This window comes from Ylistrum balloti, unplaced genomic scaffold (assembly GCF_031769215.1).
Source record: "Ylistrum balloti isolate Yb309-2 unplaced genomic scaffold, AGI_CSIRO_Ybal_v1 Utg370928, whole genome shotgun sequence".
Lineage (NCBI taxonomy): Eukaryota > Metazoa > Mollusca > Bivalvia > Pectinida > Pectinidae > Ylistrum > Ylistrum balloti.
The window spans coordinates 620,634-643,546 of record NW_026782525.1 but is presented as its reverse complement, the minus strand read 5'-3'; the positions used below and the strand labels follow the sequence as shown (position 1 = coordinate 643,546).

General features: G+C 34.4%; 2 protein-coding genes across 2 annotated transcripts in view; one reads left to right on the top strand and one right to left on the bottom strand.

Moving 5' to 3' along the window:
- Positions 1–221, bottom strand: part of LOC132559513 (cytochrome c oxidase assembly protein COX11, mitochondrial-like) — a 51,309-nt gene extending 51,088 nt beyond the window's left edge. The window contains exon 1 of the mRNA XM_060224141.1: positions 155–221. The gene's annotated coding sequence lies outside the window, so the exon portion shown is untranslated. The remainder of the gene's footprint in view (positions 1–154) is intronic.
- A 4,849-nt stretch (positions 222–5,070) lies between these two features.
- Positions 5,071–22,913, top strand: part of LOC132559511 (uncharacterized) — a 33,231-nt gene continuing 15,388 nt past the window's right edge. Inside the window, exons 1-4 of the mRNA XM_060224137.1 lie at positions 5,071–5,127; positions 5,223–5,268; positions 21,646–21,876; positions 22,400–22,615. Coding sequence (XP_060080120.1) covers positions 5,071–5,127; positions 5,223–5,268; positions 21,646–21,876; positions 22,400–22,615 — 550 coding nt within the window. The remainder of the gene's footprint in view (positions 5,128–5,222; positions 5,269–21,645; positions 21,877–22,399; positions 22,616–22,913) is intronic.

Below are 22,913 nucleotides of genomic sequence, written 5' to 3'. Positions count from 1 at the left end.
GGTATTGTATAAGTTAGCGAGTTACATAACGGCCGATTTTGTCAGAAAGGGTTTCTTGCTTTTAGAATGTCCATGACATCCAAAAAAACAAATTAATTCACATTTAGAGTACAGACTGGCAATGTATTCCATTATTTCCTATTTACATACTCACTTCGCCACAACTGTTTTCAACTTGTTACTGTTCTACACCTTCGTAGCAGGGCGCAGCCATTTTCTTTTGAGACAGGAAGTTAAACAGTATTTATAATAATAGACTGGTGCGACGTTGTTTTTATCCCGGACTTGGGGAAAGTTTATCTTCGAATACGAAACTGGAAAGCTCTTTTATTGATATGGAATTGACAAGCAGATATATTTTTATTGAAGGATAAAAAGAACATTCATGTTTATGAACTCTAAATTATCTAAATCACTAAACCCACCTCGAATACGCCAGTGCTGTTTGGGAACCCTACAAAATGAAACAGTGAACAATTGGAAGGCAACAAAACGACTACCTAGAATGAAAAACCTGTCATATTAAGAACGACCGAAGAAGTTGAAACTGTAGAACCTTACCCACAGATGTACAAGATAATGAGAGGGAAATAGGACGAGGGGACAGCACAGCCTATAAGGATGTGGTCTGATACCATAGAAAGAACCAGCACAATGACAAAGTGCCGAAACATGCAAGAACATCACTACGGAGAAATTAATTCTCCATAAGAACAACGGAAGTATGGAACTGTCCACGGGCTGAATACATAGTAACTGCAAACACACTAAAACTTCAAATCGTGTCATCAATCACCAACCAATCTCCTAAAGCAGCCTAGTTGACGAAAGTTGTGCTATCAATTAACAATGATTCTCTCCTGTTACGACCATGCATGCTTCCATCCGGGCCAATAAGTGTTATTAACATAAGTTGGAATAACTTGTTTTGCAATTGTAAATAAGTAAGGTTCCATTTTAATTCTCATACTAAATGTGTCTGTGATTATTCTACTTTTTCTCTGTCCCTTGTAAATACATATTTTTTAGTAACAATTTTGTTCAAATCTTATTTCTGATAAATGTTGACACACTATACTCAGATATACTCCTGTTTACCTCCTTCAAAATCAATCTGGATGACTTCTGAAATTGACAGGAAATTAAGTACAACAACTACAAGGGGGCCGCATACGTATTACAACCGGAAGTGAAAATTATTGTTATAACTCTTGTTAGTCCAGCGAATAGGATCCAAAAAATGAAAATGTGTTGGAAAATATCGTCAAATTAAATAAAATGGCCCATGTAACTTTTGCCTCATCATCATAAAGTTTACCCGTATTCTTCCCCATTAAACGGGATCAGAGACATAAAGGTCTCAGATCCAAAATTATAATAATTATAATTATTTGCGCTTGTTCATTGAGCCGTGAAGACCTTCCTTTTGATTTTTACTTGTGCCCCATTCACTACAAAACATAAGCTGTCTCCGCACTGACCGGCCCAACCAGTACAAATTTGTCGACCAGTGTAAAGGGAATCTCATTTTCAAAATAATACTAATAAATTCAAACGACGAATTATAAAAAAAACATTGGTCAAACGGATTTTTTTTAACTTGTTCAGATTTTAAGTGCCGCGGATTTACAAAGTACTTTCTTCCATATAGAATGATATTTCAGTTATTGATAGCTCAAACACCCGTTTTGTTTTTGTTTTTTAATTAAAAGTTAACAGAAAGTATTTGTCACAAGTCAGCACGATCTACTTGAAAATTGAGATTTCTACTATACATACTGTTTGTTTTGAAATTAGTTTGGCACTCTTGGAGAAAAATGGTATGAAAACACAGCGAGACCGTTGGACTTTGATTGATAACGTATTTCAATTCAATATATACCGTAATACAATAATCGTACAGAAAATATCAATTTATAAGATACAATTAGCACGTTTCGAGACAACTATAATAAGCAGGTATCAAAATAGATACAAATATGCATTTTCCAGCAGTCTCAAATCCCTCTATCATACGTGTCTGATTTTACATGCCATACATGTAGACTTGCTTACAAGAAGATTTCATTTTGTTGGCGTGCTAGTATCGCATCTAATAAATTGTTTATCATGAGATGGCTACAGTTCACACCTGTCCAGGAAAATCAATGGGGTTGTCAGTTGGGGTTTTACTGGGGCGTCCTTTGAAATAACTGACCATATGCACTCATATGATAAACTGTGATGTTTTTATTCAACGTATGTTGTTGAACTTAATTGTCTGATTTTATAATAATCATTGAAGGAGGTTACTTCATATTTGTGATTTTGAATATGGATACCACGGATTCAAATTTGAAAGAAGTATGTACCGTACTATCACGGAGGCTACACCAGTTACCTTCTAAGGTCGCATTAGTAATATGATAAAATCACTCAATCGTGACCGGCCCCGTTCTACCTGTGCGCTCTCGATTCACTAAAGGGAGATAACCCGTGGTGTCCCCGTAGAAAACGAAAAGAAAGACACGCTAATCACACAATATATTGGAAAGTTGTTCCTGGCTGTTGTCGTTAGGATCAAGAAATTGGTTGAACAAGGAATTGTCATAATTATGTTTTATCGACACCTTAAGCAGTACCTTTATATGATCAGCGCACACTAAAAGGAAAGGAATGAAGATTTCAAAGTCGTGGCTCTTGGATATATCTATCGTCACAACAACTACACTTAGTACGAGTTCTGTCCTTTCCTACGCCTCAATACCATGTATATTGCACACAGCGTTTTACTGCGTAGAGACATGTAACATCAATCTGATCCTTTTTACAAAAAATACATCCGCCATAATGATCCTGTTCATGGTTGTATCTCGATCGTCGGTAAGCAAAACGAATTCAAGATGTCCAATCTCGCTAAAGAGTTCGCGTGTAAAACATGTTGGTACTACCTGTGAGTCATGTAATCAGGACGGCTGTTTTACTAATGAGAATAGGATATTTGAACCCTTTGATAAGTGAACTGGTCAACGTAAGACGTTCTCGTCAGTATAACGTGAAATCAAAAGGGGGTTGTTATCAAACGGGTGCTATCTCATTTGTTTATGCCATTACAATAGTGTTATAGCATGTTTACACGCTTTAAAGACTACGTATGTAATATAAAGACTTTGTTATTTTCATAAATTTCCACCAGGTTGTCACTTCAACTCACACATCTCCGAAAAGTTATATTTTGACAGGTTTTTAAGTGAACTGTAAAGGAAAAAATCAAACGGAGACAACAATAATGTTGCGTCACTTTTAATTCATGACATGACGTCAGTTTGTCCATGGTATGACATCACAATCAATGTTAGACTTAGTCAATGAAAAAAGGCTGTATTACACTAGTGCCATAATGCAAAGTCGAAAATATTTCATGAACGAAATCACTCGATAAAAGGCGGATTATGATGTTTATCACCTTCGTCTCCAGACTACATGTTTTTATCATTCTACGAAGATTTTCAAATAAATTTTCAGTTAGTTCAAAATTCGAATTTGTTGGCCGAGTTACAATTTGGTAAATGTTTTATTATACTTATCATTATTCTACGTACGACGTACGAAGCTGTTGGGACATCGCATCTGATTCGGTAACACTCCAAATATCATTGGTTGAATATTTGCCCGAAAAAAAATGAAAGGAAAGCCGTTTCTGGTGTTAATTAACTTCTTATGTATATTCCAAGTGACATGTTTGTAACATCGATGATTTGCAGTAAGTGTATCAGAAAGCATTACCATGTCTTCTAATGCAGAGTTCACGTCAACAGTTTGACCGCAATCACTCGTTCGACATACCTTTCACTTTGGTATGCGGTTTCTAATTTAGTATGGATGTGATGCATAATTAAAACAGTTTTTTAATCATATTCGCTTATAAACCGACTAAAATGCAAATGAGCTGTGCAGCGCAAACCTATGATGTATTCCTGTATAACCTTTAGTGACGAGAAAGAATTCCGTTTGTCCTGGAGATTATACATTCTATTCTATGTCCCTGTGTATATGTAATCGAAGTGCGAACAGATTTTGTGACCAATCACCGTAACATCGGCAGTTAGTATCAATTAGCAGAGGTCTAATAGGACTGCGTTGTATGTCGGTCGAACCCTGATATTAGTAAGGCATTCGATCATATATATAAGCAGTCAAATTTATCAGTGACTTAAACACAATACTTTAAAATAGACGAATTCTATTTGAAAAAATGTAAAGGAACACATACATGATATCAATACTGAAGAGGATATACGGGGCAAGAAAATCAATCAAAACGTCGGTTATTCCCGATGAGGCTGATAATATACCTAACATGGTCAACCCCTCTGTACGTATCTAGGGAAGGACGTTGTACTACCTAATGATGTTACAAGGCCATGTTTGTTCTGATGTGCTAGGGCCTATCAATTATTATCTTAAAAATAGCATTTAGCCATAAAATCCGATAGGTAGTATTTTGGTTTGCACGTCAGTGAAAGGCTTTATTAGCGGCGGACCACGCGTGTTCGCGTGTGGACCTGACCATCTTTTTTAAACGAAAGTTTATATGTAGAAAAGTCGAAACCTTATGACTTGCAAATCAGTAATCTACAGGCAGCAAATAGTGTAGTGTATGTAGACATGTGACTATAACGAGTGCAAGTGTAGCTTGACAGCAAGTTTGAAATATTTGTCTTCATTATTCATCCACACGCACCGCGTATAGGCGGCTATGTCGTCACAGTGAAAATGTGAATATGTCATACGACTACAGTTTATGTACAATAGTTTTTTCTAGTAACAACGTTCAAAGAGCCATTGTATTTTCGGAAACCCTTATAATATTCAATAGAAAAAAGTGTGGTTTCCGGTATTGGTCATAATTTCCGCTGTTACTATTTCAGTAAGTTAAGTTGTATTCGGTACAATTTCACGATTACACTACTACGCCTACATACACAGTGCCGTACTGTAGTAAGCTACTCGAATTTTGTACCCTCCCTTATTAATCGACCAATCAAATCACTCTACTTCATTCAGCGCTTAAAAAAACATGGGATCAAGATGGCTGACGTGAACTCTGTCGTGGAGGAAAAAGTAAAGTTTAGAGATGGGAAAAAGGTAATTGTACAGCGATTTTTGTAAAGGATGATGTTATATTGACTACTGTTTGTTGCATTTTTTTCTTATCACATGCCCTTTCTGTGATTTTATAGTGGAAGGCCCGATGGTGTGTACTAAAGAAACCATCTCCGGTGGCTGGTGAGTACGATTTGTTTACAATATTTGGAGTCCTTCTATGAACGAAGTTTCGATGTTACCTTTTAGTTCAGGATTGAACTTTCACAAAAAATGGAATCATAAAATAAGACTCATAATTCTTATAATGATTCAGCAACCATCTGCAGGTGCGTTTGACATCTCGAATATAGTACAGGTACCAAAACAATAAGACAGCAATATGACAACTGACGGAACTGTCAACTGTCTAATGTAACACACATGCATGTACTAACAACGTTTAAATAATCGTGATCAATGAGGTTGAAGATACATATTCAACACGCATGTAATATTGTTAGAATTCATATTACTCTTTGGCAACCCCTCCGCATTGTCACATTATTTGACATAAATGATTAAGTGCGATTAATTGCTGCCTTGGCCTGCCTGCAGTACTGATTACATAATCGTCCAGATGTGTAATAAGTAAATATTAGTAATAGTCAAGCTTAAAATGTCTTATCTAATTTGCACAGATTAAAATGATATATGATATCAAGTGCAAACAATAGTGTTATGGTTTGTGGTGTTTATTTCAGAGTAGTAAATTTATTGAACTAGTGTAGATATGTAGAATCTGTCTGTACTTTTAAGGTGTGGATAAGATTTCTTTGTCCTCTATTAATTTGCACAGGGCACAACCAGGTTCCTTTTTTGGGGCAAAAAACAAGAGGGATAATACATTTTTTCTTCAGAAAATAAAATGTATTTAAAATGCCATGTACATATGGTTTATTAAATGTTGCACATATATCAGTTGATTGATTCAAAGTTATCAACCTCAAATCTAGCATGAAAAGCTTGATTGTCAATAGATATTTTATTGTGGTTGAACACACAGACAAGATATTGAAAAATGCAACATCATAATTGTTTGAAAATAAACAGTATGATTTGTATAACAACACAGGAACATCATAAACAAACATTGAACAGATATTGATAAAAAGGTTCAGAGGACAGCATACCTAGTATGCTGAAACATGTCAACATTAAAGCCTGGTGAAGATCTTCCTTTGATGTTGTTTAGTCATCTATACATATTGTTTATACGTAACTAGTACTGGACTTGTGTATTCCTAAGGAAACTGTCTTAGGAAGATAACCAAAAAATAACAGAACTGCCAACACAGATGTTGGATGTTTTCTTTGTATTAAAAATTAAGTAAGTTCAATATTGTAAGTTATGGGGGATCCCAGAGCTCCGCAACTGAAGCCTTCTTTCTTGTCTTAAATGTGTTGAGGGAATAAAATATGTATGTGTTCAATAAATAAAAACAGCAATGAAAATACCATTATGTCAACATACCATCAAAACTCAAATTCAATGAGACTCATGAAAAATATGAAGGGAATCAGACCTGGTGTTCCTGAAAAGTTAGAATCTTCTTACTATTCTGTTCACCTCATTCACATTCCCCATGGTTGTTATGTATAGATTTGCATATGACATTTTTCTGTAGGGACACTAGTAGTATGTTGATAAAATATGTTCTTTACTAGTAATTGAGTTTAAAACTGTTCATATGAAATTGATCTTCGTATAAGAATCAGGAAAACTAGGAAGAGGTGTGTATTATCTTCAAGCAATACCATATTTATCTACTAGGTATCAGTGGTACTGTTCTTTTACTTGTCAATTAATGGTAGATGCTGGTACAAAAATAATTAAGATGTAGTGTTTAATTTGAAGCAATCCAAGATAAAATCTTCCCTGGTCTGATCATTGAACATAAGTGTAACAAAACCATGGGTAGATAAAATAATAAGTTGGGCTCTTCATTTAAATTCAGGCACTTTTCCTGTAAATTTGCAGCAGAAGATGAACACTTTATCCCACACATAAGCTATTCCCACCATTAATAAAATAGTGTGTTCTGAAAGCTTGATGGAAGTAAGCTATATATAGTAGCTGCAACGGTACTAGCAGAGTTACAAGTTCCATGGCCGCCTTTTCTATAAATACACCATCCATGATCATTTCAACAACTTTGGAAACAATCAATTCATGAATCCTGTATTACAAGATGTCATACAATTGATTTAAGAATAAAAACATTAAATTATCCCTAGTTTCTATAGTAAACAATTTAGCCTGGAATATGTCAGAAACATCACTCAGATTTGTGTTATCAGCTAATGATCAAAACTACAAAAATTTATCATCCTTGTGATCTGCTTTTTGATGCAGTTGAATTCAAATGTTTTAATACGCATGAAAAGCAGAAGCTTAATCATATTTACATGTATAATAAGAAAATACTGTTCATTACTTATGACTGATAGCTTGTTACCAATCAATGTGGAAAGAAATCGTCGTCTGTTATTAAACAGGGATTCATCTAGACAAATTTTACTACCAGAAAGTGATAGTAGTAGGTTTTGCACCTTTGAAAACAAATTAATTTTCCATCAAGAAAATATAACGAAAACATGGTTTTCCAAAAATAAGGAAAATTTTTACTAAAACAAAGCTAATTATATATTTAACGTAACATATTTTTAAATCATGCCGTCATGAAATATCAATTATCAATCTAACCTCAGCATTGTCATATTTTAAACGTGGAATGTTCATTTATTTATTCAGTATCCATCTTTTCAATTCTGTCCAAATGAGATGTATAAAATTTTCTTTTTTCCACCATATGAAGTATTTTCCCAAGTTTTATAATTAACCATGTTAATGACTTCTATGCATTGTGCAATTAGTTTACAATAAGTAATACATATATCAGTGTCATTATGTGTATATTTGTAGCTACAGAAGACATACTCTGCTGTCCAAATAAAATATCTAATATATATGTTCAAATACTATCAACATTAAGAGTGTGCTGTAGATGTTTTGAGAGGGCAAGTCTTTGAATTTCTGTTTCACTTTTAATTAATTTTACTTTGATAACAAGCTAAGTAATGATCACATTATAAATTGCTCAGTGCCAGCTGCAAAGTGAAGATACTTCTGTACATTTAAAACACTAATTGTGCTATAAGATAATATATGTTAAATGATTTGCTGCCCAAGCTGGTATATGTTTACATTATTTAACATAACAGAAACCTTGATTTGCTTTTAATCACACTGTATATTAATTATTTAACTCAAAGTGCTGCCAGATGTGAGCTTATCAAGTCTCAAGACTTGTAAAAATTTAGTCTCCAGGTTTGCAAAAAGAGATTCTCTAATTTTCATCTGTCTCCAGTTTTATAAGATTTGAAAATAGATTCTATATTCTCCAGGTTTGTAAATCAAGATTCTCAAATTTCCATGTGTGTAAATATTTTTTGTAGTCTCCAGGATTGTGAGTAGAAATGATCTATTCTTCAGTTTAGTAATACAAGAATTCCTCATCTCCAGATTTGTTAAAAGCAGTTTTCTAGTCTCTAGCTGGTTTGTTGAAGGCTCCCAGTTTGCCAATAGAGAATGGTTTAGGGATCGTATTTTCAGATGTTTCTGCATACTGGGTAATCAATCCTTGTTGCAAATTTTAATGAGTGAATGATCAAGATTTATTTTCCAGTAACTTGAAATCTGGTTAGAAAAAGAAATTTGTGTTCCATATCTGGAAAACTATTACTTATTGCTTCTGGGATTATACTTGCATGAGTGATGCACCTATGGAGGTGTTGCATAATCAAGGGTGCAGATGCTGAATATGACCTACATTTTATACTTCAGTGACTAAGCCAAGATGCAAGTATATACAGAGTTCTTCAGGATTGCATCAACATTGAGTTGCTTCATGTATTTTTGAATCACTTATATTGAGTATATTTACATTGGAATGTATGTATAGTTCATGAGTGCAAAACAGGAGATTTGATGGAGGGTATCAATGACAGTGTTGTCTTGTAATTATTAATGTAAGAATGGATTCCTAAACAATTTCAGCAGAAGTCTTAAGTACGTAAATAGGGATGATTTAGGTGGATATGATGAAATAGTAGAAATGGATATATATATATGTACAGTAATGTAGGAGATGCTTTTGAACAGACAAATTTAAATGCCTTCATTTCATTATTTTCACAGAGACTTTATCTCGTAATTATCAAAGACAATCCAATTGAAATTCATGTTTAGCCCAGGACAAGCTTTGAGGAACTGGTTAGGGAATGTCAGCAGAAAATTCTGAATTCAAAATTATAAGATTGTGCACTGGCATTCTAATCAATTTCTACTGATTGACCAAGAGATGTTGATTACCCTCATCACTGAGAATTGATGTGACAGGCTACTGTTTTGTTAATGTGATTTGATGTCAGAAGCCCATTTATCTGGCAGGATTCACTAGATAAATGGCCCTTAGTTTCAATGTCTGTTGCATAAATCACTGATCAGTGGAGGTCCCTTGTCTTCAGATTTTGAATTTCAATTAGAGAAATTTACAAGTACAATACTTCAAAGATAACAGTCAGCTTTAGTAAAGACAGTGGTTAAATGTACAAATACATGCATCTACACACACCCCATATGACGTAATGATGTACATTTCATGTTGAACCATCAACAGAATGAATCATGAACAAATTAAAATTTGTGAGCATACCTTTTTTATATACAATGTATTGGTTTCAGTTGTGTTGTTGACTTGTATTTTTGATGTTGAAAGTGTAGTTGCTTTGCCTTCTGTGATCATGATAAAGACATAAATGATACATATATTAGAATGAATGTTCAGAAAGCTGCCAAAAAAAAAGAGATTAAATTAAAATTAATTACCCATATACATAATAATCACATCTTGCAAAGGTTAGAAAGGAAAATTATACTTATTTATATACTCTGTAAACCATGAAACCGCAGTATACATTTTTTAGGGATCTGAGGACTAGGGCTGTTAGTAAGGTTTATCTTCTGTGACCATCAGTAACTGAATACAGTACTGTACATTTCTGTTAACCCTTGTGAGGCTGTCTCGAGGAACATAGTGATATATCATAACCACAGTCATGGGAAATGACTATTATAGGCATTTTAGAACTGATATGTATCTATAATTTATGACAGAATGCAACATACAGTACTTTGTCAAATGTTTTCTTTATAATTTCATCAGTCAATCTTGAATATCTCAAATCATATTTAGCATTCATTTTGAATGGACCTGTATATATATATCATCAAATAATGCAGTATGATTATTCCATGACAAAAATGTTGTTTACCAGTAAGTGGAATTAATTGAGACTTAATTACCTAACTTAGACTGAAAGGCCTACTAGTTAACACATTAGATACATCAAAATGTATATGAAAGAATTTTAATTCTTTGTGTTGATATGGCAACTTCAAACACCAATTTTATTTTTAAGGAAAACAATCCAATATGGGGACATACATGAGAATACAATTCTAAGTATTATCATTTATATACATATATATTTGTTGTTTTGGCCATAATTATGGACACAGGGGATAGAAAGTGAGAATATTGCAGGAATAAGACTTATGTGCTAGGTTTTTTGTCCAGTTAGAAAATACTAGTATAAGTGTATAAATATCAATAATGATCAGTGGTATTTAATTACTAAGTGTCAAAAAAAAAAAGAGAAAAAAAAGATGATGATTAGAATATCTGCAATACCATATTTCTATCTATTATCAATGCTGTTGTATTTTGGTAAAGATGCTCGCCATGCAGCTGGTCACCATTTTTTTTCTTTGTTTGACATATACTTATCACAAGTGGAGTTTATCGAATTTGATGTAGCAGAGAAATGATTTGTTACCCATGGGGTTATTGCTTGTGAATGGTTTGTAAAAACACTGATCACTACATCAGCCACCCTGGCTGACTATAATCTGCTACAGCAGTGTATCACTTTATTGGAAGGTTAACAGTAGTTTTTTGGGGTGTGTTTATATAGATAAACACATTGGGCTCTTGAGTTGTGCTGTCTGGTATATAGAGTACGAATGGAACTTGACACCTAGAATCTGACTTCCCCGTGTATCAGGGAGATTTCATCTGTCAGACATGAAGGCATGAAAAAAATCTCTTATCAAAAAACTAATCTGTGTAGAGATTATGTCAGGCCAAATCAAGAGGGGAAGTGAAGAAAAACACATGCACATTTTAGATAGATTTTCAGGTTTTTTCTCTCAAAGTCAGATTTGCTACATCATTATTTCATTGCCAAATTTGAATTAATTGATAACATAGGTAAATACAGTATAACAGTCATGAATCTAATTCTCCCGATGGATCATGATTGAATATGAAATTTCACAAATTCCTCGTTCTTAATTCTAAATTCTACTTTAGATAAAATGTCTATGAGCTAACAAAGTGCAGTATAAAGAGTTTAAGTTAATTAATAGTTATAAAGACTACATATATGGGAATATGGGACAGATGACAGAACAGCTGGTTGACCCATGGGCATCAGGCAAGTGGATTTTTATGTCACCTGGTGATTAGCTTACCCTAAATCCAAATGTCAGCCTTCCATCTACCTTGAGTGCTTGGCAAGACTAAATCTGTATATGTGTTTGTAAGGTCAAATCACAAGTTATTTGGTATCTTTACATAACAAATTTGAAAAGAGTAGCTAAAGCTACGAAAAAAAGCTAACAAAAGTGTGATTTCAAATGCTTTTCTTGTGTAATTTGATGTGATCTTGGTATTTATAAAGTGGAATATCAGGCAAGAGCAAGCCAAAATCTGCCATGCTCACCTACATAAAAACATTGCATTGAATTGGAAGGAAGAGCAATAACAATATATATTGCGATATAAAACCTAGGTCAAGGCTTGTATTCATGCTCAGTCATGGTTTTTGTGCTTGTACAGCAAGCAATATTTCAGTTGTAAAGTTACCTGAAATAAACCAATAAACAGTCACAGATAACCTGAACATTGAAAACAACATTTATAGTTTCAAGTCCCTCCAAAATTTCTCTAAATATGTAATTTGAAAAATTGATGTTCAGAAGCTAACCCATGCTGGGTCAAAGTCCACCGTCATCAGATGGTGGGCTATTCAAATCACCTTGCACCTATGGTCTGTCTTTCAGTCCATAAACAATTATTTTAATTACTATCTCTTGAGAAGTACTGGATGGACCTGTCTGAGATTTTATATGTAGATTTTCCTTGATCCATAGTTGTGCATGTTCCCATTTCCAGACTGATCCTAAAAACAACATGACTAACAGGTAGCCGTTTTGTAATTTGACATACTTCATGTTATGGCTATTTCTGGAGAAGTACATGATGAATCTGTTCCCTAGTTGTGCATTGTCCATTTTTGGATTAATCTTAAAAACAACATGGCTGTAAGGAGACCATCTAGGATTTTGACAGTAACGGTTTGTTGTTGCTATTTCTGGAAAAGTACAGGATGGATCTTTTTAAATGCCCGTCCGGCGTCTGGCGTAAACTTTTATTTGTCTGGAGATCTCCTACATTTTTCAGCTGATCTTTATAAAACTTGGTAAGCTTAATTACCATGATATGAAGTTGTGTTTTCCTGAACAGGGTTTTGATTTGGTGATTTAAACAAGAGTTATGGCCCTTTGTTTATTTCACTATAGAAATCTTGTTTGGAGATCTCCAACATTTTTCAGCCGATCTTTATGAAACTTGCTAGGCTTAATCACCATGATATGAAATTGTGTTTTCCTGAATGGGGTTGTGATTAGATGATTTGAATAAGAGTTATGCCCCTTTGTTTATTTCACTATAGAAATCTTGTCCGGAGATCTCCTCCAACAATTTTCAGCCAATCTATATGAAACTTGCTAGGCTTAATCACCATGAACCATTCCAAAAGTATTCAATCACTCAATATTTTTACGATAAATTTGAGTGAATATTTGATCATGTGATGAAAAGGATCTTATATTCATTTCCATTTGGTGTGAGATTTATGAAACTCAGTCAAATTTTTCATTTTACCTTGCCAAAGGCTCCGTAAAATAAAACGTCTTAGGATCGTTTCATAAATTCCTCCTACTTTTTTCGACCTTTGACTTCCATCAAAGTACATCAGGTGGAGGACTGTAATTCTTGAATTATCTTCTGTGTTTTGGATATTCAAGGGCATATTTTGTTCGCTTTGCGGTACTCTTGTTCACATTTCATATGTAGAGACCAAAAGGGTCCTTAGTTGTGCAGTATTCCTTATGTAGTCTTCCTTTGGTCACTTGTTGCATCAGAAAAGCATTATACTAACAGGTGACCATTTTAATTTGATAATGGAAGATTGTTATTGCTACTTCTCGAGAGGAATTGTCAAATTTCATATAAAGAAGAGCAAAGAAGGGAAACAATCTAACTTTTAAAACAATGAAAATTTTCTTAGGAAGAACTAGATAAATCTTTCTCAAATTTCACATACAGGTTTCCTTGGTCCTTTAAATCAGTCTTATTGATGTTTACAAAGCATATCTATACCTCTAATGATAAAGAGGAAATAGTCTTGGTGCAATTGTGTTACCAAAACGTGTAATGAAACACTATTCTTCTATTGACAATACTCAGATGCATGCTTAGAGTACATTCTGTGTGATTCCTTTCCATGCTCCGTATACTGATTGCTTGCCTCAGTTAATGTCAGCTTGTGCATGTACGATGTGACATAGAGACATGAAAAAACTTAACCCGCAGAGATCATAATTACCTTGTTTGGTCATTAATAGGTAGATAATGATTTGTACCTCTGATTTCAACACTGAGCACTGTTGATAAGGCCTAGTGTGAAGACAAGGGTTTGAGTAAGGTAAATAAATATTGGTTAATTGGAAAGGTAAGCCCATAATATGTCTGATGTCAATGAAAACAAACAAGAAGTGCACAAACACTAGGCAGTTTTTCTCTTCAATTGTAAAGTACCTTTGATTAAAGAGAAGGTAGTTAAAAATCAGTAAATGAAAACAAAGAGAATACTCTCATGTTTTGGACTTTTATATTATTTGTCTGACAAATTAGACAAACATCCTGAGATAATTTTTTTGGCTCCTGGAGATCAATTCTGACTGAATTTTGGAAGCATTTTTTACTCCCAAAAAGCACCTGTGCATGTCACTTTGGTGCGCACATTACGAAGGTTGTAGGGGGTAAGCTTAACATGATCAGGCACATGATAAATAATTTTCAGCTTCATAGTGTGTGTCTGTACATATATAGGGGTTAATACATGTAGCAAGAAACAGGTACAGGTGTTGTCATACATAAATACACAAATTATTGGTTTAAATCAATCTGAACTCTGTTTAATTTGTCAAGTTTAATCATTCAGGATATTAGGTTGATTCATGTAAATGAAATGAAGGAATTTGGTTCATTGGGCAGAGGACAAGTGACAAACCAAATCTGCTCTTCGAAATGAAAACTGCTGGCTATATCAAGTTTGTATGGTCTTTTGATGTCCCAGTGAGAATGTTACACAAATATGTCTTTGATGTCATGATAGGATCATGTATCAGCCATGCAGAATTCCAATAGGCAATGTAAACTATATACTGGCAGTATGTAGCTAGCTAGTTACATCACAGGTTATTCATTATCAATGACTATGTTAATTATACAACTTATTCTACATCATATGATGGTTTTTTATATGGATGTCTCATGCAGGAACAATGGGAACATATGATTGTACAATTAGATATAATGTATATCTAGGTCAAGCTTTCCTAGTGTCATACTGGTCTGTTTTAAGAGCAGTGATTATCTAGGTCACCATGTCATCATTACATGTTTATACCTGTGGCTTGTATTTGTTGACAATATGATATATAAATCATTAAAAAGTATCAATCATACAACATTTGATAATAAGTCAATAATAACACTCCTGTACAATGTGAACATTGGTATATGCTGACATATGTAGCGAGAGCAGAATTATTGCTGTCACAATGCAACCAATATACATACAGATCAGATGTATAAAATTTCATTTTAGCTCATAACAAGAAAATTTCTCCTTTGATGGACATTTATTGAAGTAACTCTTTTACATATTCGATATTAATGAGATCTGTATCATAAAATTTTATAGAATTTGTTTGTGTGCTATGCAACATTAATAAGCATACAGGCCATCTTAGTATGCAATGCAGGTAGGGAAAGTTATCATAGTGATATGGCTTTTTAATTCAAATGTAAGGGTGGCCTGATCAGTATTCATGATGAATGAACCAAGGCATTGGTCAGACTGCAGGCTTCTTTGATGAGAAAAAATAAAAACTACTTTTATATAATGGCCATGCACGCATGCTGTCTCTTAATGTTAACTTTATCCAAAGCCCTCAAATTTCAATTCATAAGCACATATATATTTTCATTCAATATCATTTCCTTGTTAATACATGCACACGTCATTAGGAATTCTGATTTACTTAACCGTAACCATATAATGCCTATGATATTAAATATGAAAGTTTTACTTTACAGTGCTGATTATGTTGTAAACTATAATATCATGAATGATCGATTTTAATTATAGACAATTTGTACTTATCTACCACTGTTATATGTGTGGTTTGATTTTGTATAGAGCTCTGACCACTGTACATTTATAAATTCTTTTTCTGTGTTATGATTATTTATCATGGAGGGTTTAACAGTAAGTATATATACAGAAAGGTATTTCACTAGATAAGAAGAAAGGCACTGACTTACTGAGCTAATAAGAAACATATGATTCATACCAGACCCCAACTCTCCTAAACTGAAAGATGTTTTAATGATGTTCAAAAATTTGTGTAGTCTGCTGTAGATTTGGCGGTGAATATGTTTCCATTTATTTCACTCCAATCTGTCAAGAACCATATGGCTCCAGCAGTCCCGGATGGTTGTTTGATGTAGGACTTCATTGGCTTCCAACAACATGCTGTTGGTAGACTTCATCTTATAGTATAGTGAGCACAAATTTTAAATTATCAGTTATATTCTCTTTTTTCCAAAAAAACAAACACTTTCTAGCATCATTATTTTTGACAAGATTAGTTGGTTAAAAATATCATACATCAGAAATATTTGTTAATGGAATCTTAATGCTACAAAATGGTTTTGGTGGATAAAAGCCAGCCATGCAGACGCTTGTAGTATTGAATTGAATACAATGGAGTTTGTATGAGAGGATAAAGAGCTACCACAAAGTACCATTGTCTCAATGCTGGCTACAAACATATAAATGTTCTCATTGAGCTCAAAATAGAATATACAGAAGAAAGACCTAGGTCACTATGGTACAGCGAACAAAAAATGTTTCTGATTATTTTTGATAAAGGTACACAGAACCAAGGGAGAATGAGTGCACTAACGTATTATAGATGTTTAGTGGGTCAAGCAGAGAGTCCGACAAACCTGCCTCCACAAACAAACCTTTCTAAATCTGGTATTTAAGAAACTGCCTTGATGTTTCAGGTATATTGCTGTCAAAAAAATTTGAGACAGGAAATGGAGACTTACATGTACCACAAGAATGTGACCCTCAGGCATTTACGATGTTCATTCTGAAAAATACACCTACCTAATTGTAGGAACATGTTGTGGGCTGTCAATGATTGATATTTTTTAAAGCAAATATATCACAGCACTAAGAATAACAGAATGTATACCACAGTGTATATATCTCAATATTAGATCACTGTTCTGTCATCGCAGAGCATCAACAAGATGACAGCTACAAGGCTTTAGTCATTTATGTTATAGTATATAGCTCTATATTTAAACTAGTCCATTTTAATTTACAAATATTTCGAATACTTTTTCATTTGTTCAGCGATCATTTTATATGTAATGCAAGAAGAATGCAGTGTGGAAGATTTAAATACTGGTATATATGTACCTGTATATTCCACTAAGAAGTTCATCTGACCTTGCATTGATCAATATTGTAATTGAAGGAATACAATGTATTGTATTAATGATGTGCAATATCAAATTACTTTCCTATATATGATATAAATCATTCATTCCTTTCTCAGTTCAATCATTTCATGGTGTCGCTATGTCCATTTCTAACTAGCATGGATTGTGAAACATGTTCCATTTTAGAATAGAGGTGTAATTTAACATTGATTCTTATGTTAGAAAACAATTTCTTGTTAATAGAGGTGTAATTTAACATTGATTCCTACGTTTGAAAACAATTTCTTGTTAATAGAGATGTAATTTAACATTGACTTTTATGTAAGAAAACAGTTTCTTGTTAATAGAGGTGTAATTTAACATTGATTCTTATGTTAGAAAACAATTTCTTCCACATAGAGCAGATTAATTATACACAAATATTTGCAATGAAATATTCAAGATTTACATAATGTGGCTGATGTCATCATGCTAGGATTTTATATGATAATGTTTTAACATCAGCTATGATGTGTCCAAATGTGACATAGGAATGTGCTCCTGTAAACCACAATAAAATCACTTACATGGAACACTGACTCATGAAAATGTAAAAAGTGCATAAAATGTGAGTGATACAGCTGGTTATAGGGACTTCCAGTCTTTATGTCCTTCAGGATTAACATAGTTTATGTTAAACAATGGTGATAAAACATTGTAACCTGTTGATACTCAAATTGTTCAATGTTTAATTAAATACACAGAATTGTGTTAATTTTCTTGATATTCACAAAATTCAGGAAAACTTCAGCAATAAAATTATATAATTCACCAAAAAATTGGAAAAAAAAAATATGTCTAACATGGCCATGGTGTAGCTGTAAAAAAAAGACACATATTTTAAGATAAGTAAGTCTTCCTGTTTTACCAGTGTTAAAATCATCTGATGTATGTTTTAGTAGAAAGAGTCCTTCAGTCATGCTGAGAAAATTGTTAAAATTGGTTTGGAAGTAGCTTGTCAGACAGAGGAATTATGTTGTAGGAGATGTGGAAGCCTGGTACATCTGTATTGGGGATTTAGAGATTAAGGGGGTGGGATTATTTTACACCATCTTCTTCAGCTGTCAGTTCATCACTTACATTAACAGGCAAGCTAAACCAAAGTTTGTTTGGGCTAGGACACATTCATTAGATACAATTCTTCTCCTTTGAATGTTAAATAAACAGAACAGTCCTTACATAAATAGAATTTTGATCAACATTGTTGGTGTTTCAGACAATAATAAACAATTTACATCTGTCAGTGTTGCGATTATGTAGTGTAGGTCTTTCTGCACTTTGCTGAGCAAGGAGACCAGCTGGAGTTTGCTGCTGTGATGTATTATGAATATGTGCTTGCATGTTTTTTGAATGAAAAAAATCATTACATATAAATTGAAATTCAGTTGACTAGCTGGGTTATAATAGCACATGCACTTACATACAAGTAAGCTATAGGTACACATGTATTTAGACAAGAAACATGCGTACTAACAATGAGGTACATAAGTAGATACAGGCTAGGTATACACATATACATTAAACTTAATAATACATGTAATTGTAGACTGACTGTAAACATAATTATAACATTCTTGTATCTGATTTCAATTTTATGTGCCCAGACACCCACCATTTTATGGTAGATAGGGGCATGGTTTTGCCAATTTGTCGCAGCCTGTTGTTTGACATTCCCTTCCATCCAGATTTGATATCATCACTCTTGATGTAATGGCTTCATTTTTTCGAAGTTCAAGGTCAATGTCATTGTTACTATTTCCAGAAATCATCCATCAATTTTGTGCCATTTAAGGGATATTGGTTTAAGTGAAGTCATGTATGACTACACCTCCGTGAAAGATTGTAATGTATAATGTTTTTCAGGGTTTGAAGCCTGTCATATTTCATAAATGCCATAATGTTTATTAAAAAGTAGCCGCAAGTTCAGTCACTCTTTTAGGGACCTGTTTCTGGAGGCATTTTGATATATATTCTGAGAACACCTCATTGAGTTTGTGTTTCAGGGTTCCAAAGTCAAGGCTACAATTACTTTACAGAAATTTGACCAGTCAAGAATGCTTATTTGCACAGGAGCAGGTGCATTTATGTGATGTAAATATGGATAATATAACCTAGTGATGACCTGAGACACAGTTTTAATAGCTATTGAGAATGCAGACACATGAACTAGAGAGATAGGGACACTGCAATTAATGATGAAAAAATTGGATTGTTTTATTAGTTATTCTCAGAAGGCAGATATTGGGAAGTTCTTTTGCCCCATAGGTAGAAGTCTAATTGATTAGGCAGGGAAATCATCAGGGTAGAAATATGTAAAAAAAAAAAAAATTAATGCAAAGATATGACGGGACACCAGCTATAGAAGTGGTGAGACCATATCAGACACCAGCCATGGAAGTGTTGAGACTATATCAGACACCCAGCTATAGAAGTGGTGAGACCATATCAGACACCAGCCATGGAAGTGTTGAGACCATATCAGACACCAGCTATAGAAGTGGTGAGACCATATCAGACACCAGCTATAGAAGTGCTGAGACCACACCAGACACCAGCTATAGAAGTGTTGAGACCATATCAGACACCAGCCATAGAAGTGCTGAGACCATATCAGACACCAGCCATAGAAGTGCTGAGACCATATCAGACACCAGCCATGGAATTGTTGAAATATCAACACCAGCCATAGAAGTGCTGAGACCATATCAGACACCAGCCATAGAAGTGCTGAGACCATATCAGACACCAGCCATAGAAGTGGTGAGACCATATCAGACACCAGCCATAGAAGTGGTGAGACCATATCAGACACCAGCCATAGAAGTGGTGAGACCATATCAGACACCAGCCATGGAATTGTTGAGACCATATCAGACACCAGCTATAGAAGTGTTGAGACCATATCAGACACCAGCCATAGAAGTGCTGAGACCATATCAGACACCAGCCATAGAAGTGCTGAGACCATATCAGACACCAGCTATAGAAGTGGTGAGACCATATCAGACACCAGCTATAGAATTGTTGAGACCATATCAGCTATAGAAGTGTTGAGACATATCAGAAACCAGCCATAGAAGTGCTGATATCAGACACCAGCCATGAAGTGAGACCATATCAGACACCAGCCATAGAAGTGGTGAGACCATATCAGACACCAGACATAGAAGTGGTGAGACCATATTAGACCACCAGCCACATAGAAGTGGAAGTGTTGAGACACCCAGCACAAGACAACAACAGCTATAGAAGTGTTGAGACCATATCAGACACCAGCCATAGAAGTGCTGAGACCATATCAGACACCAGCCATAGAAGTGGCGAGACCATATCAGACACCAGACATAGAAGTGGTGAGACCATATCAGACACCAGACATAGAAGTGGTGAGATGACACAAGACAACAACAGTAGAAGCTGTGAGACCACATCAGACACCAGCTATAGAAGTGCTGAGACCACACCAGACACCAGCTAAAGAAGTGGTGAGACCACACCAGACACCAGCTAAAGAAGTGGTGAGACCAAACCAGACACCAGCTAAAGAAGTGATGAGACCACATCAGACACCAGCTATAGAAGTGGTGAGATCACATCAGACACCAGCTATAGAAGTGTTGAGACCACACCAGACACCCAGCTATAGAAGTGGTGAGACCACACCAGACACAAACTTTAGAAGTGCTGAGACTGCACCAGACACCAACTATAGAAGTGCTGAGACCAGCATTCCTTCATCAATGTCATCCATTACTTTAACTTGTTTGTATGATTACATGATAATTTTCTATAATTAAGTCGTTACTAAGTAATTTCCTTCTCCCTGAGTATACACACCTACTCCCTTCCTTTTCATTTTTCTCTCGGCATGTGGTCATAAATAAAGCATTGATGTAATTAACTGTAAGTTCATTACTCAGTCTACTTATAAACAAATCATACATTAGAGAGAGCTTTAAAATTGAGGTTATGAGCTTGAGACAAGTCTTGCTTTATATCAGTAATTTCCATTTTGGAAAATTGATAAAAAAGACTGTGGCCATGATGTTCTTACTTGGTGTTATGTGGTACCAATGTCCCTCTGTCCCATCACATATCAGTTCAGAATCAGTGTCATATCTTGAGTAACTCTTAGAAGATTTGGTTCATAACTTACCCCATAGTATCTAGTTTAAGGGATCAGATTCGAGTAAGCATGGGAGGGATCTAGGGGCATTTATATTTTGTTGATATTTTCTAGCGAAAGATTCTTTTTAGATAGATACTCATCAGATAATTCACGTTTCCTTCCCTTATTAAATGAAATCCAGCTTTGTGTAGCCTAGACAAGGACCATGCTTATTGCTCATTATAATCTTGTTACCAGTCTTGTGATGAATTTGCACTTTGTTTATGTAAGAAGGTGGAAGTAACCTTTTTGTATTTGAGAGTAGAAAATTTTACTGTGAATATTTGACACTTGAGGTAAATGGTTTGCTATTTTCAGATCGTATGCAGGTACTTTTGTACAAATGTGTGAAGGATGCCATTAAGGGAGAAAGCGCCAAGCATGACTTCTACCTGGAGGACTTCTATGGCCTCGAGACTGGTTTCAGTCAGGACAAAGAAAACAATGTCCTCGCCATCATCTGTCAGAAACAAATCACTACCTTTGCTTTTGAAAATAGAGAGACACTCATCAAATTTGAGGTCAAAATCAGGACAGCCATTGGAGAAGGTAAATAATTTTCTGAGAGAAATACTGTATAAAAATTTATTTTTGCAGGGATAATATTTTCACTTTTTCTTGGTACCTTGTAATTTTGTATTCAATGTCCTTTCAAATTTGGATTGCAAAATTTCAAATTCGTTGAAATATGAATTGATTTATTCATTTTAAAAGCTAATGATGAAAATTTCGACCCATGAAAATAGTCAGCAACACTTAGTAGTATTTCATCACACATTTGATTTCCACAGACGAGTTTAATAGCAACCTGTTGCATTCTTTTATGTTCTCTGGCATGCATCTGAAATTTAATTGTATAGTTAGTTATCTAGAACATCAGATATATTGACAAATTTCTTGTCATGTAATGGCTTGCTCGAATATTTTTGAATCAGTTGGATATTTTGAATATTTCTTAATTAACTGTCAACACTGTAATTATAGCTAGAATACTTATATTTATGGACTGATTTCCAACTTTATTATGGCTGTCTTGAATGTTTATGACACCATTTTGACTTTCATATTTCAGAGAATCAATTCCCATTGCATGTATACCTTAAGAGAGTGCCTCCTCAGAGTAAACTGCCACTGGAGAAGATGCGTATGCACATTCATGGACCAAAATTCTGTCTCACCCAGCATAGTCCACCAAAAATGGTTGCCTCCTGGATTATCTCCGACCTTCGAAAGTTTGGCAAACTTGATGGGAAGTTTGTATTTGAGGGTGGATCCAGATGTGGAAAAGGTTTGATTTTTTTTTTTTTTTTTTTGCTGCATTTGAAATTGTTCAAATAATGTACAATGTTTCTTAACTGTGGACAGTAATTAAAACATGATGTTAAATTCTCATCTGAATTATTGTTTTTCTAAAAGTTAACTCATTGATGTAAGTTCTGGCATATACAAAAGAGGGATTCCACAAGGTTTACAAATTTGACACTGCATATAATCTTCCTCAGTGTTGATAATGACAATATCTTTGTTGTAAGAGATTCATATATAAGTGCTCTTAACAGTAGATGTTATCTCAGTATGGTTATTTC